This window comes from Sphaerodactylus townsendi, linkage group LG09 (genome assembly GCF_021028975.2).
Source record: "Sphaerodactylus townsendi isolate TG3544 linkage group LG09, MPM_Stown_v2.3, whole genome shotgun sequence".
NCBI lineage: Eukaryota > Metazoa > Chordata > Lepidosauria > Squamata > Sphaerodactylidae > Sphaerodactylus > Sphaerodactylus townsendi.
The window spans coordinates 82,498,986-82,511,984 of NC_059433.1; the positions used below are offsets into that span (position 1 = coordinate 82,498,986).

General features: G+C 41.7%; 1 protein-coding gene across 1 annotated transcript in view; it reads right to left on the bottom strand.

Moving 5' to 3' along the window:
• Window positions 1-4,037: 4,037 nt before the first annotated feature.
• Window positions 4,038-12,999, bottom strand: part of EMC2 (ER membrane protein complex subunit 2) — a 51,979-nt gene continuing 43,017 nt past the window's right edge. Inside the window, exons 10-11 of the mRNA XM_048507917.1 lie at window positions 12,862-12,966; window positions 4,038-4,346 (exon numbers count right to left, since the gene is read on the bottom strand). Of these exons, the coding sequence (XP_048363874.1) occupies window positions 4,260-4,346; window positions 12,862-12,966 (192 nt within the window). The 3' untranslated portion in view covers window positions 4,038-4,259. The remainder of the gene's footprint in view (window positions 4,347-12,861; window positions 12,967-12,999) is intronic.

Below are 12,999 nucleotides of genomic sequence, written 5' to 3' on the forward strand. Positions count from 1 at the left end.
TTAAGATCCTTTGCTAACAACCCTCCATCGTCAATGTGAAATGGCTGGAGACAAAAATCACACAAACCTGCTTATGCTTTGTGTATCGCCGTTTCTCTTTTTCCGAATAGCGATGCAAAAACAAATAGAAAAAGAGCAACCAAAAGCGGCCTGCAACTCAGCAAGCGAGTTCCAAAGTTAGGTCCAAGAGCAACAAACTACATTATTGAAGCTAACTACATTATCCTACAGCACACATTTTTATGCAATTAATCCTCCTCACTTAAAAAAAACTATTAAAAATGACTTTAAAATGATTATATTCCAGAGGCTCTGGAAAGCTTATGCCAATATTTACATTTTATATTTTAAGAAGAAGGGGGGAAAAGAAAAAATCCCATAAGAAAGAAGCATTTCTTAACTATTCTGGATTGGCTCCAAAACAGTTAATGGTCTGTTACCATAAATGAGGGCAACTTGGGATCATCACTGCAATTCTTGCAAGAGGGATACCGTTTTCCCGGCAGCCTTTGGAGGACAGAAACCACATTCTTCTTTGCCTCAGCTCACTAGCCACCCGGCAACTAGAAATGCAGCTCATCCAGCATTCCCGGAGAAATTCTAATGCGATTCCCATATGTTCCCCAAAGAGCCCTTCGCTCAGCAAGTACCTCTGGTAGTCCATGGCCTGAAAGTGATCCACCAGTTCTCAATTAGGGCCTGACCATTTTCAGTTGTAGCCCCAGTCTGGTGGAATGCTCTATCAAGGAAGACTCAAGACTTGCAGGGTTGATTACAATTTCGCAGGGCCTGTAAGGTGGAGCTGTACCACCACGGTTATGGTTGAGCGCTGGCCTCCCTGCCCCCCCTTTCCCTTTTTCCCTTCCTTTTACCAGCCTGTTGCCTCCTTTGTTTTTCCCTACTCTTCCCCTCTCTGAGTTATATGTAAGTCTGGTCTACAGGGATCTGAGAATGTTTCACCCCTTGGATAGACTTAAATGGCACTGAGACATGGTTTGATTTGATTGTTGTTGGTTTTAATGCTTACTGTATGGATTGTTGTAAGCCACCCCTGCCCCTGTCTGAGGAAGAGTGGCCTGGAAGTCAAAATAAATACATGGTTTTACTTGTGAAAGAATGTAAAAATAGTATATTGGAGTGAAAATATACAAGAAGGATGTTACATTTGTACCTTCATAGAAGAGAATGAAGTTACATTACATATTGGCCCCTTTGCCTTCCATTTAAGGAAACCAATTCTTATCAACAATCGAAAGTTCAGAGCTTATAAAGTGGTACTTTCAAGAAATGCAAACCAAGATCAAATGTCTAAAAATATTCTTGCATGTTCACCTCTAGATGGCACACTCTCACAGTACGTTTGCAAATATTGCTCTATATCTGACTACTCTCGAAGAATTTTTTAAAAATTACAAATTAAAACACTGCTTAAGCACAAATGGGACACTTCCACTATTGCCAAAGCAGTATTTTAAACTAAATTACATGTCTGTTTAACTTTGTGCCTGTTTTAAAACGAAATCTGATAAATTGATAGTCACTTCTGTAGCAATGTTTGTAATTTCTCTTTAAAAGTTTATGATCCAGCTATTTTGTTCTTTATGTAAAAGGCAACAAATGTGATAGAAAATCTAGTAAAAATCCTGATCTCTTTGGATTTCACAAGGTTCCAACCTTTTATGCTCCAGAATTATGAAGAAAGAAAAATGCATATGGCAATACAACTTTATTACTGGTCTGAATAACTTCCAACTCTTCAAGCTAAATGCAACCCACCAGAAAGGTACTGTGGGTTGTTAGGTACTTGAAAATCTTTGCACTTTAAACATAACTTGGAATTTTTCCATTAATAATCTAAGGGGGTTTCTAATATTTTTGGAGAGTGCCTCTATCAAGGTCACCAAAGACTGCTAGGCTGCGTTTGGCATTGTTCGTTGCAGAGGTCTGATTTGTTTTGCAAAAAGCCTAAGCTTTCAGATGCTTTTATTAGTGTTTGCAATAAGCATATGAAATAACCGGGCTATATTTGTCTCCTGTTGACTAACTGACCGTTGTGATTCTTGGATTACTATATGGTCAGGATGGCTACTGGCTTAATTGAAGATGGAGTAAAGAATGTGTCAAACCTCCTTAAGGGGGAGGCAGCATGCAGAAGTGAAGCGTTATTTTTTCTTGAGAGAAAATATCATCATGAAATGAAATTAGTCTTTTTTTTCGAGTCATATTAGTGGGAGTTTACTTCACTCAATTAAATCAATTCCATTTAAATTTGTAACAGTACCTACTGAAGTCTGACATTCAGCATCTCCACCTTTCCTCCCCACCTAGGGAAAATTACCCCTTGCCCACACCACAGAGAGAAGAGAGAGAGAGAGAGAGAGAGTGAAATGCTGTGAATTTCTGGCCGCCTACATCACGAATCCAATGAAAACAAGAAGCCGCATCCAATTGCTGGCAGGAGCTTGGGACCGAAAACACAAAGACTGTGTTCATGCTGAACTCCCAACCGTTTGCTTTCGTGCTGTATTTAGCCCTGGAAATACTCCTAGTACTGGAGGAATGCCGTATGTCCCATTTGAAATAAACATAAAGAGTTCTAATGAGCGCTGGAAGATACTTCTTCTCCCCCAAAGTGCTTCTGTCTAGAAAAGCCAGTAATTCAATCAATAAGCAGCAGTATTCCACGATCAGTAGGAATCTCTTAGTTCAGCCAGGGCGGAAAGTCAAGGCTAAAAACATCACCTTCGCATCTACAGAAACCCGTTTTTCTAGATGCTTTGGGGACAGCTTTCATGGGGGGGGGGATGCTAAAATCCAAGGCTAAGCTATTTCTTAACAGAACTGAATGCAAATGAGCAAAACTAGACTGCTTGCTGAACAGCTACTCGGGATATAGATTCAGCAGTATTTAGAGGTTTGTGTTATTGTTCCATCGAAAAGTCCCCTGAAAAATCTATACTCTTGCATTCTTGTAGCATACAAAGCACCAAGCCCAGATCAGATACAAAACCTAATCCAGCAGCAGGCATCACAGACGGCCTGATCTACGTGGGGATATGTAGTCACAGTAATTCGAGAGCCACACTGGAGTGGCATCTCTACAGCAGCGTTTAAATCTGACTTTACTACTACTCCCATAATGTCAAACATATGGAGACATTGGTCAATTTTGTACTACCACCTAACACACAGAAAACACACTGCTATTAAATCCTACCACTTTGTGTGGAGCTTTCCCTTAGAGAGTAGGTGTCAAACTTGCGGCCCTCCAGATGCTGGCAGGAGATGATGGGAACTGTAGTCCAGAACATCTGGAGGGCCGCAAGTTTGACACCTGTGCCTTAGAGGAAGAGGCTCTGCCTCCAGGTGAAGGCTCCCTGCACTGGAAGAAGTTCTCTGGAGGAAAACTCCAAAGGTGAGCTCAACAGATTGCAAGATACAACCCATTACTTTATTATATAAAGCATGTCAGTGAATAGCAGCCAGACGAGTGTAGCAGTTAAGGTGCTGGATTAGAACCTGGGAAACACAGGTTCAAGTCCCTACTTGTGCCATGAAAGTTTTGCTGTGGGACTTTGGGGTGGGACTTTGGGGCCAGTCACCCACTCTCAGCCCTGACCCTGGCAAGTATTTGGATGAATGAATGTATTTGGATGAGTGATCTCCTAGAAACACCAGGGGCGTGACATGGAGGCAGGCAATGGCAAACCACCTCTGAACAGCTCTTGCCTTGAAAACCCAACGGGAGTCACCAGAAGTCAAACTTGATGGCAAAAAAAAAAGTCAATGGATGGAAAATGGTCAACGTTGCAGAGCCCTGCTCAGAACAAAAAGTTTTTTATTATTGCTCCACCAGTTGTTCTGCTAACAAGGTTTTTATTGTGCCATCTGTTATTCATTGTCATATACTGGTCCCGTCACACTCCCACTCAAATTAGATAAATCGATCCACTTTATCATCCCTTAGCCTTATTTCTACACTGGGTTACGACTTAAAAGCATTCAACTACTCACATAAGATTCAAAGAGACTGGAGATCAATAAATGTACTCTTTTTATTCATTTCAGTGGCTTTCATCGTAGCAGCAATAAATAGGCATCTTACATCTTTATAAAACATTTTTTAAGAGAGTCATTTTAACTTACACAGAACTGCTGTTAACGTAACGGAATTTAAAATTGACATGACTTTTAGATGGTTGACATTTGGACATGAAGCTGGGGGCGAGTGATCTACTGCTGAGTGGATTTGCGATCGTTTACGATTGTGTGATCTGTAGAGCTTCCAGCATGTCCTCCACGGCTTTCAGAGAGTACTTGGTCTCCTTCTTACTGCGACCAGCGAACTAAGAAAAAGGAAAGGTTATTCTATTTCATGAAACATGCATTAAGTAGTCAATTGGCAATATTATTACAACAGTTAAGCAGGCAAAGTTTTTCTAATGTTGTACAACAGGGGGAAAAATCTGTACCAACAGTTGACTGTAGAGGTATACCAATCCAGTTTGCTAATACCCATTTTTGTATTATCTTAAGTTCTAGCTGGCTTGGTGGGAGGAATAATCCTGTGTTCACAGATCATAAATGGCCACTGAGTGGAAGGTTCAATGAACCAACACATACTTATCATCACAAATCAAATGTTGGTATGGCTTCATGAGGTTTATATGTTGAGATGAAACCAAACAATCAATGATTTCTAGATACATTATTACAAAAGTCAAGACAATTCTCAATTCCGAGAAAGGACTGGACACATTCTTTGAGAGAGTCATTTATACTGAATCAGACCATTGGTTCATCAAGAATATCTGTGCCCGTATGTACCTGCCCGGACACTAAGGTCAGAGGTGGAGGCTCTCCTTGTGGTACACCCGTGCCACCAGCCAAGATACAAGGGGGTGAGGGCACATGGGAGGGCTTTCTCTGTGATTGCCCCCAGGCTTTGGAATAATCTCCGCACTGAGGTTCAATGCACGCCTACCCTGTATGGGTTTAGTTACCTAGCGAAGACTTTCCCCTTCAACCTGGCATTTGGTTAGTCTCCCTGGAAGTCCCCTCTGTAATGCTGCTAATTGTGGGGTGGGGGTGAAGGTTAGGGTGGATGTTTTAACTTTTGCACGTTGGGTTTCTCATGGATATATTTATTTAATGGGATTTTTTTAATGCTGCAGCTGCCTAGAGATCCTTCATATAGGCAGGGCACAAATGTAATAAGTAAGCAAGCAAGTAAGCAAGCAAGCAAGCAGGTAAGTTAAATGCTGTCTTTGAGCCTTTGATATCACCTACTACCTGATCCTTTTAACTGGAGATGCCAAAGACTTAATCTGGGACATTCTGCTCTGCCGCTGTACCGTGTGATCTATAACCATAGCATCGCCAACATAGGTTTGCTAGTATTCCTTTTCAACAGGTTCCACAGCCTCCGTACACAGCTTGCCATATGATGGAGCCTTTTCAGAACAAGCTGCAGCCAGCGAGGGCAAGGCAGTGAAGAAGATCTACTCTGCCAGCTCCCTCTGAAAGATGTTTTGCAGGATCTTACCTAGTGTTGCCCAGCCTACCTTCTTGACAGGTGTGGGAGCTGGTATAGCTTACAGACCAAGCGGTGAACCAAGACAAGCCTAATTCAAACTTGCCATCTGTCAGGCTCTCCCTTGCTGGCCTTAGGCAAGATAGTGTGTCTGAACCACAGCTAAGCGTCCACAACAGGAAATAATACTGTCAGTATCATTATTCTGTTACACAATTCTTGTAGGGGTTATTAAAATGCCTCGAACGTTTAAAAATTGCTATATATATAAAAAGTATTGTTATTATATTACAAACTCTTTGCAATTTTCCAATTTTCAGCAGACAGGAAACTTGTCAATTAATATTGCCACTTAAGGGCAAACCATAGTTTGACTTCTTTCCAAATTGCTTTCTATGGTTTGCACTATTCCTCCACACCCCAGAATTACAAGCCACAAACTAACTGTGGTTTGAAATCCTGGCTTGCAGGAAGAGCACAAGCCACACGATTCCAGTCTGGAAGCAACGGGAGCTATGGTTGCCATTTAAGTGGAATAACAGATTCTGACTGAATGGGGGCAGGAAGGCAAAGAAAGTGTTATAGGAGGAGTACACCTAATTTCTCTCATGGTCCTTTGGGGAAAAAATTAAGTTGTCAACATTTCTCCTGGCATAACTGGTTGCAGCTGCAATTCTGCTTTCCTGGGAGTAAGGCCCACTGAACAGAAAGGGACTAACTTCTGAGTAGAGCTGTTCAGGATTGTTCCCTAAATGCAATATAACAGGCTGGATTTTGTGGTCCTTTCCTTCCAGCCTCTCCATGCACAACAGCTCTGCAGATCCAACCCAATACATTCACTGCTGCACTGTGTTGTGACCAAGGAAACTATAGTTCACTACCACATTGCATTGTGACCAAGGAAATGACAGTTAGAACAATTAAGAATGGTCTGATAGCTCATTAAAGAAACTTAAAAACATATTAGCCTCTGAAGTTTAACACAGTCTTAGACTGGAGAAATGTTCTTGGCTACTGGTCCGAAGAAGCATTCGCCCCTTTTATTCTCAAAGTCCAACTTTTAATCTAAAAAGCTAACTCTAAAAGGAGGTAGCGAGAGAGACAGACAGCTCTCTTAAGTCGACCTTATTCTTTCCACGCTGGGTTTGGGTGTAGGAGAACTTCCAATTCCTAGCTTTTTGATTCTAGCACAATTTCCACCACTCATCTGATTTTGCACAGCAGCTCCATCAGGGTTTTTTTTGTCTAATGAAGATGTCTCTTTTTGAATACAATTCAGACAAGTTCCAATCAGTTCACATGGGCCAGTGCAACAGAAGTTCCAAATGGACAACTCTGGCTACTCCGTACATCGCTGCACTTAGTGAACTGAACGCAAGCAAACACACACACACACGCACATGAGTGTATTAAGTATGGTTCTCTCCTTTAAAGCACTATAAGCTGAAATGTTTCATTAAGGAAAAACAGCCTGTTCTTCCACTAAACATTCACTTCTGAGCACCCAATAAATTTTCAGCTTAATGCTTTTTTCTTCAAGCATTGCTGCTGTCTGGCATACTTTGCTCCCTGGATTTACGACGTGTCCCCTGTTCTCGTAATTAACTCAATTCAGCAAATGTGACCTGTTGACAAAATTCGGCGATCAGACAGGTAATATCCCAGCTAAACCAAGATGCCGGGACTGCTAACCTGCCTTTGACCCCCTTGGGCTACACTCAAACCTGAGTAATTTTTTAAAAAAAGAAAAACTCCAAATAAGATTTGCAAACACAAAAACCACCCCGAAAGTGAACAAAAGCCAACAAAAACAAGCTGGAGTAGTCTCAACCAAATACTTACAGAGGTCTAACCACTTGAGAAGAGACAGATTACAGAAAAATCCCAAACTTTAGGAGTGCTTGTTGGCTTTGGGAAAGTCTTTTAAAAATACAGAGAGACATCAGAGAAGACTTGTCAAGAGACACTGCTGCACAGCAGGAAAAAGGGAGTTCAAAATAAATATCACTGTGCTCATTTGCTTAGAGCAGTGATGGCGAACCTTTTGGAGCCCGAGTGCCCAAACTGCAACCCAAAACCCACTTATTTATCGCAAAGTGCCAACTCGGCAATTTAACCTGAATACTGAGGTTTTAGTTTAGAAAAAACGGTTGGCTCCGAGGCGTGCGTTACTCGGGAGTAAGCTTGGTGGTAGAAGGTGGCTTTGCTTTGAAGCAACCGTGCAACTCTTCCAACGGGTAACTCACGACCCTAGGAGGGTTTACTCAGAAGCAAGCCCCATTGCCAGCAACCGAGCTTACATCCAGGTAAAGGATCGCGCTTTAGCTCTTCGCATGACGCTTAACAGGGTTAACCTACACTGCTTCCCAAAAACTAGGTCTTAGGTTTAATGCTAATAATCGTTCCCAGTGGCCCAGGCCAGCCTAGATGTGTGTGGGGGGGGCGATTTTCTCCCCACCACATGATGAACTCTGTTTGTGCGCGCCCACAGAGAGGCTCTGAATGCCACCTCTGGCACCTGTGCCATAGGTTCGCCATCACTGGCTTAGAGCAACTAGGACCTAAGGCACTAACATGAGAAGAGCTCCTTAGTAACATGCAAAATGGCTGCCTTTAATGATAGTATCCCATTCTGGAAGTTGGAGCAAAACAAAATTAAAAGAGACAGGATAATTTTTTTTAATTGTTCCAATTTTTCATTAATTATTATTTTGCCAAATGGCATTACATTTCAGCTCAGCTGATAATGTATATCTCCCCTTTTCCTTGAGAAAGAGATTTATTTTGCGATTCCAAATGGTTTCTAACAAAATCACCTTGCTTCACGTAAACAGAATATGGATCTCTAACCTAGAGAATACAGCAGCGTATCCAAAAAGCATTTATCAGGAAACTGGCACTGAATGGAATGTTACTACTTTATTTTTTAACTGAAGATTAAACTTCCACTTAAAGTGTCGCTGTTTTAAGACATACTAAACTAATTATCTAACTGGAGCAGTAGGGAAATTCATTTTTGCTACACATTTTAAACAACAAAAATTACGGACAAAACAAAGTCTTCACTTTTAACGACTCATATCTTTATTTTATCATATTTCTAATTTTATTACTGTTATTTAAAACATTTTAACACTATCTTTCCACCAACTTAGGGCCCCTAAGGTGATGATCAATAAAAAAATTAGAACCAATTTTTAGAATATATAAAACAAAACAACAACAGAAATGAAGGTTGAGTGAAGGAATGCTGAACAAAACAGAAAAGTCCCCAGCCTCTGGCAAGAGACAACGCTAGAGGGACAGGATGGAGGAATCTCTCCGCAGAGGGAACTCCATGTATTAGTGGCACCACCAAGAAGGCTCTTAGATTGCCACACACCTGGTCTCAGGTGATAAGGATACCTAAAGCAAGGCCCCTGAAGACATGGAACTTCTAGTAACACTGAAGACTTCTCTTTCTTGGAGTCTTCACAGTCTGTTCAACAGTACCACTGGCATTCCAATGTTTTTCCTCAACAGAACAGCTTTCAAATGAGAACCTTGGCCATTTTTAGCCTTCAGCGGGAACGACTTGCATACTGGCTGCGCAACAATATTATTGTGCCCAAGTACACAGAAGATAAGAGACCCTAACATTTTTGCCCAATTAGCACACTTGTTGAAAAAATATTTTTGGTGCGATGGAACAGAGTTTTTTCCCTTAAGAAATAATGGTAACATCCTCTGTGCTTGTTTCGATATGTATTGGAATGACAAAATCTGCAAACAGTCATCTCTTCATGGTGGCAGAGTCAGTCTCCCTCCATGGTTACGTGACCAGGAAATAGTTAAAACCCTTTGAAGGATGCAGAGTACTTAGAACTTGAATGGCTTCTGGAAACGTCTGTAGCCAGCCTGTATTTGCGCCGTGACAAATGTGGGGCCACAGAGAGGATCTGAAAATGAACTTAAATTTCTAGCGCTTGTGACAGTAAAGATAGACTAGACAATGTGCAACTTTTGGAGAGATGCCAGAAGCCAGACGAGAAGTGACCAGGGTAGTCACTGGTAGTCAGGGACAACTTCAGTACCTTATATAGATTTATAGGCCTTTCCAATGGCTAGGAGAAGGCTTAATGCGATCTAAGCAAATACATTTTCAGAACATAGCCATGTTCATCTGCAGTAGAACAGCGAGATCCGAGTCCATTAGCACCTTAGACAACAACAAGATTTTTAGGATATGAGCTTCAGAGAGTCATTAACTGTTGGTTACTTAGGTGCTACTGGGCTTGAATCAAGCTAAGCAAATATATTTAAATTTATATGACGTCTACAGTTTGTTGGCCAGCTAGGGAAAATTCAAATGATCTTTCCACTGCAAGGTAACTTTTTACCATTTTTCCTACACATTTCAGCCATTTCTATATTTGGGGCTAAAATCGGACCACTCAACTTTACTTGGCTAGTGATTAGTAAACAAGGAATGGGATGATTTTTGATAGCCATCTAAGAATATAACCTCTTAACTAGTGTCTATAATTCTTTTTTTTAATTAACCAGCCTGATAAATTTAGCCAAACCAAAACTAATTATCAGGAGTAGTGACAAGAAGAGCTTCCAAGGAAGAATATCTCGCTTCCTTCAAAGAGCACCTGCCATGAACATTTACTACTGTGCAACAGAAGAACACCAATCTACTGCAGCGTGTAGCTCCACAACTAAACAGTGGAGCAAAATATTGTTAGGCTATTTGGCATTCCTAGTGATTCTTTCATTAAGTCCTTGCAGGGGTAAGATAGCTGCATTTACTTGGTTGTTTCTGTTAATGCAGGATAGGTGAGCTGCTAATAAGTAAATTGGGGGTCACCTTCCTCCCCCCGATATAATGGGGTAGTTTTGTATGCTTCTTACTCCTCCCTTTCATTTTACCCCTTTATCTTATTCTCCTGCTGTTCTTTTCTCCTTGTGGTGTGCTGTTGATGCTGTTTCGCCGTTTGTTACTACGTTAGCTTGTTAGCTTGCTTGCACATTTTTGCACTTTTTTTTTTGTCTTCCTCTTTTTGTTGTATATATTTTGTAGCCTAATTTTTTTATAACCAGAATCCTACTAAAGGATAAATTCTTTTTTAAACTCTGTGGCGTTTTTACTCTGCTAAGAACTGAGTAATTTCAGTTCTATCAAATATGACATTTGAGAAAGAAATCCAAAATAAAGCGAGGTCTCAAAGGGGATTTTCCAGTGTCCGCCCCCACATTGCCATGTGTTTTCTTGACAGGACATGAACCTTCTGCAGCCTGGCAGACTCATGCCAAAATGTCCTCTCTGAGGTAGGGAAGCTATATACAGACTCACCAACCTTATCTGCTGGGGCATTTAGGTTCGTCAACAGTTCAAATGCAAATGTAGGAGCAGGCCAAACCATGCAACATCCAACACGTCAAACAAGATTCGATATGTATTCACTAAAGTTTCTTGTGGTACCTTTTGCCAGAGTAGGGTGTTAACTTGAGATTCTGGCCAAGTTCTAATTTATGTAATTACATCCTGCATTCTTAAATTCCCTTTGCAGTTTTCAGCTAGATATGGTATTTGTCACTCTTCTGCTCAAATGCAGCTGAAGTATGCAATATATCACAAACATATGAAGTCACAAAGAAGTTATGACATTTGTTTTAAATATATTTTGGTTGTGTAAAAATGTGATCTGTTCTGGTAAGTATCAACAAAGAGTGGGGCCAATTTGCAATCATTTTGATCCAACTCCAACATAACTTCACAATCATATACAGACCATATAGTTATAAAAACCCAAGCAGCACTTTTTTACTCTGCCACGGTCAGAGAGCTGTAGTAAGACCAAAATAAAAAGCATATATCATGAAACCTAAATTTTGACAACTGAGATTTAAGTGGTGTTTCGTTCAAGTTAAAATTTAAATCTGCCCCTAATAAAAGCTATTCGTTCAATGCATATGCTGCCTTTCCCTCCCTTTTTGACAGCAGAAAGTGTTTCCCAGATTGTGAAATCGTTAAAAGCATATGAAACAAAATTAAAGCATGTACTTAAAGCAACTCAACAGTGCCAGTGCTTAAGACTAAATAGCTGAATCGAGGCAATAGCCTAGACCAGGGGTAGGGAACCTGCGGCTCTCCAGATGTTCAGGAACTACAATTCCCATCAGCCCCTACCAGCATGGCCAATTGGCCATGCTGACAGAGGCTGATGGGAATTGTAGTTCCTGAACATCTGGAGAGCCGCAGGTTCCCTACCCCTGGCCTAGACCAGTGACAGCGAATCTTTTCGAGACCGAGTGTCCAAAATGCATTTATTTATCGCAAAGTGCCAATGCGGCAATTTAACCTGAATAACCCCCTTGAGCAGGGGCCAGCCTGCTGTAGCCTCCAGCAAGTCCCACATGCGCCGCTCTGCGACTCTCTAGCATCTTTGCTGCCTCTGCCCCCCACCCCGGGTAGCAGCCACCTGGAGCACAGGCACTAGGCCTGCCAGCCGAGTCCTCCCTGCTCGCTGAGGTGCACGCACATCAAGTCCAGCGGCCCAGGCCAGCCTAGATGTGGGGGGGAAGCGATTTCCCCCCACATGATGAACTCTGTGCACACGTGCCCACAGAGAGGTCTCTGAGTGCCACCTCTGGCAACCGTGCCATAGGTTCGCCACCACTGGCCTAGACCCTTTTGGTGAAATAAGGAAAGTTTACCATCTCTCCAGAAACAGAATTCCATAATTTAGCAAGGTACTATGCAAGAGGTTAATTGCATTTCTATCGACAAGTGTTTTTAAGCAGCTGTGTTATATACACAGAGAACCAGCATGGTGTAGCAGTTAAGGTGTCAGACTAGGACAGGGAAACCCAGGTCCAAATCCCTACCCGTGCTATGGAAGCTTGCTGGGTGACCTTGGATCAGACATACACTGACCCTGACCCTGGCTAGTATGGATGAGAGGCCTCTCAGATTGTGACCTAGAGGCAGGCAATGGCAAACCACCTTGGAACTTCTCTTGCCTTGAAAACCCTACAGGGTTGCTTCACAGCAAGAAAAAAGTGTTATACATATAAATGCAAAAGGATTCAATAGCATGATCCTATGAAACAGTAAGATACTAGGTAATTTCTCCAATCCATATGAGACCACTTTAAAAAGTTTAAAAGGGGGGGGATGCTACGTGCTCTATGATCCAAATATGAAAAAAACTGATATGACAATCTGCAACAGTTTCTTTCTGGCCCCTGTGAAAACCCCTTTCCACTTTCAGACAGACGCATACACAATTTTTGAAGCCCCTTCCTCCCGGCCTACTGCAACGCAGGCAATTAATACTCACCTGGTAAGCTCGATTTATTTGGTTTGCTGCCCAACCGGCATATTTCACATTATCCTTTTTCATTTTTGCACTTGCCTTGGAATTGGAAGCGATGTGACTGGCAGACTGGAAGGGAAACAAGGCAACAATCAATAGCAA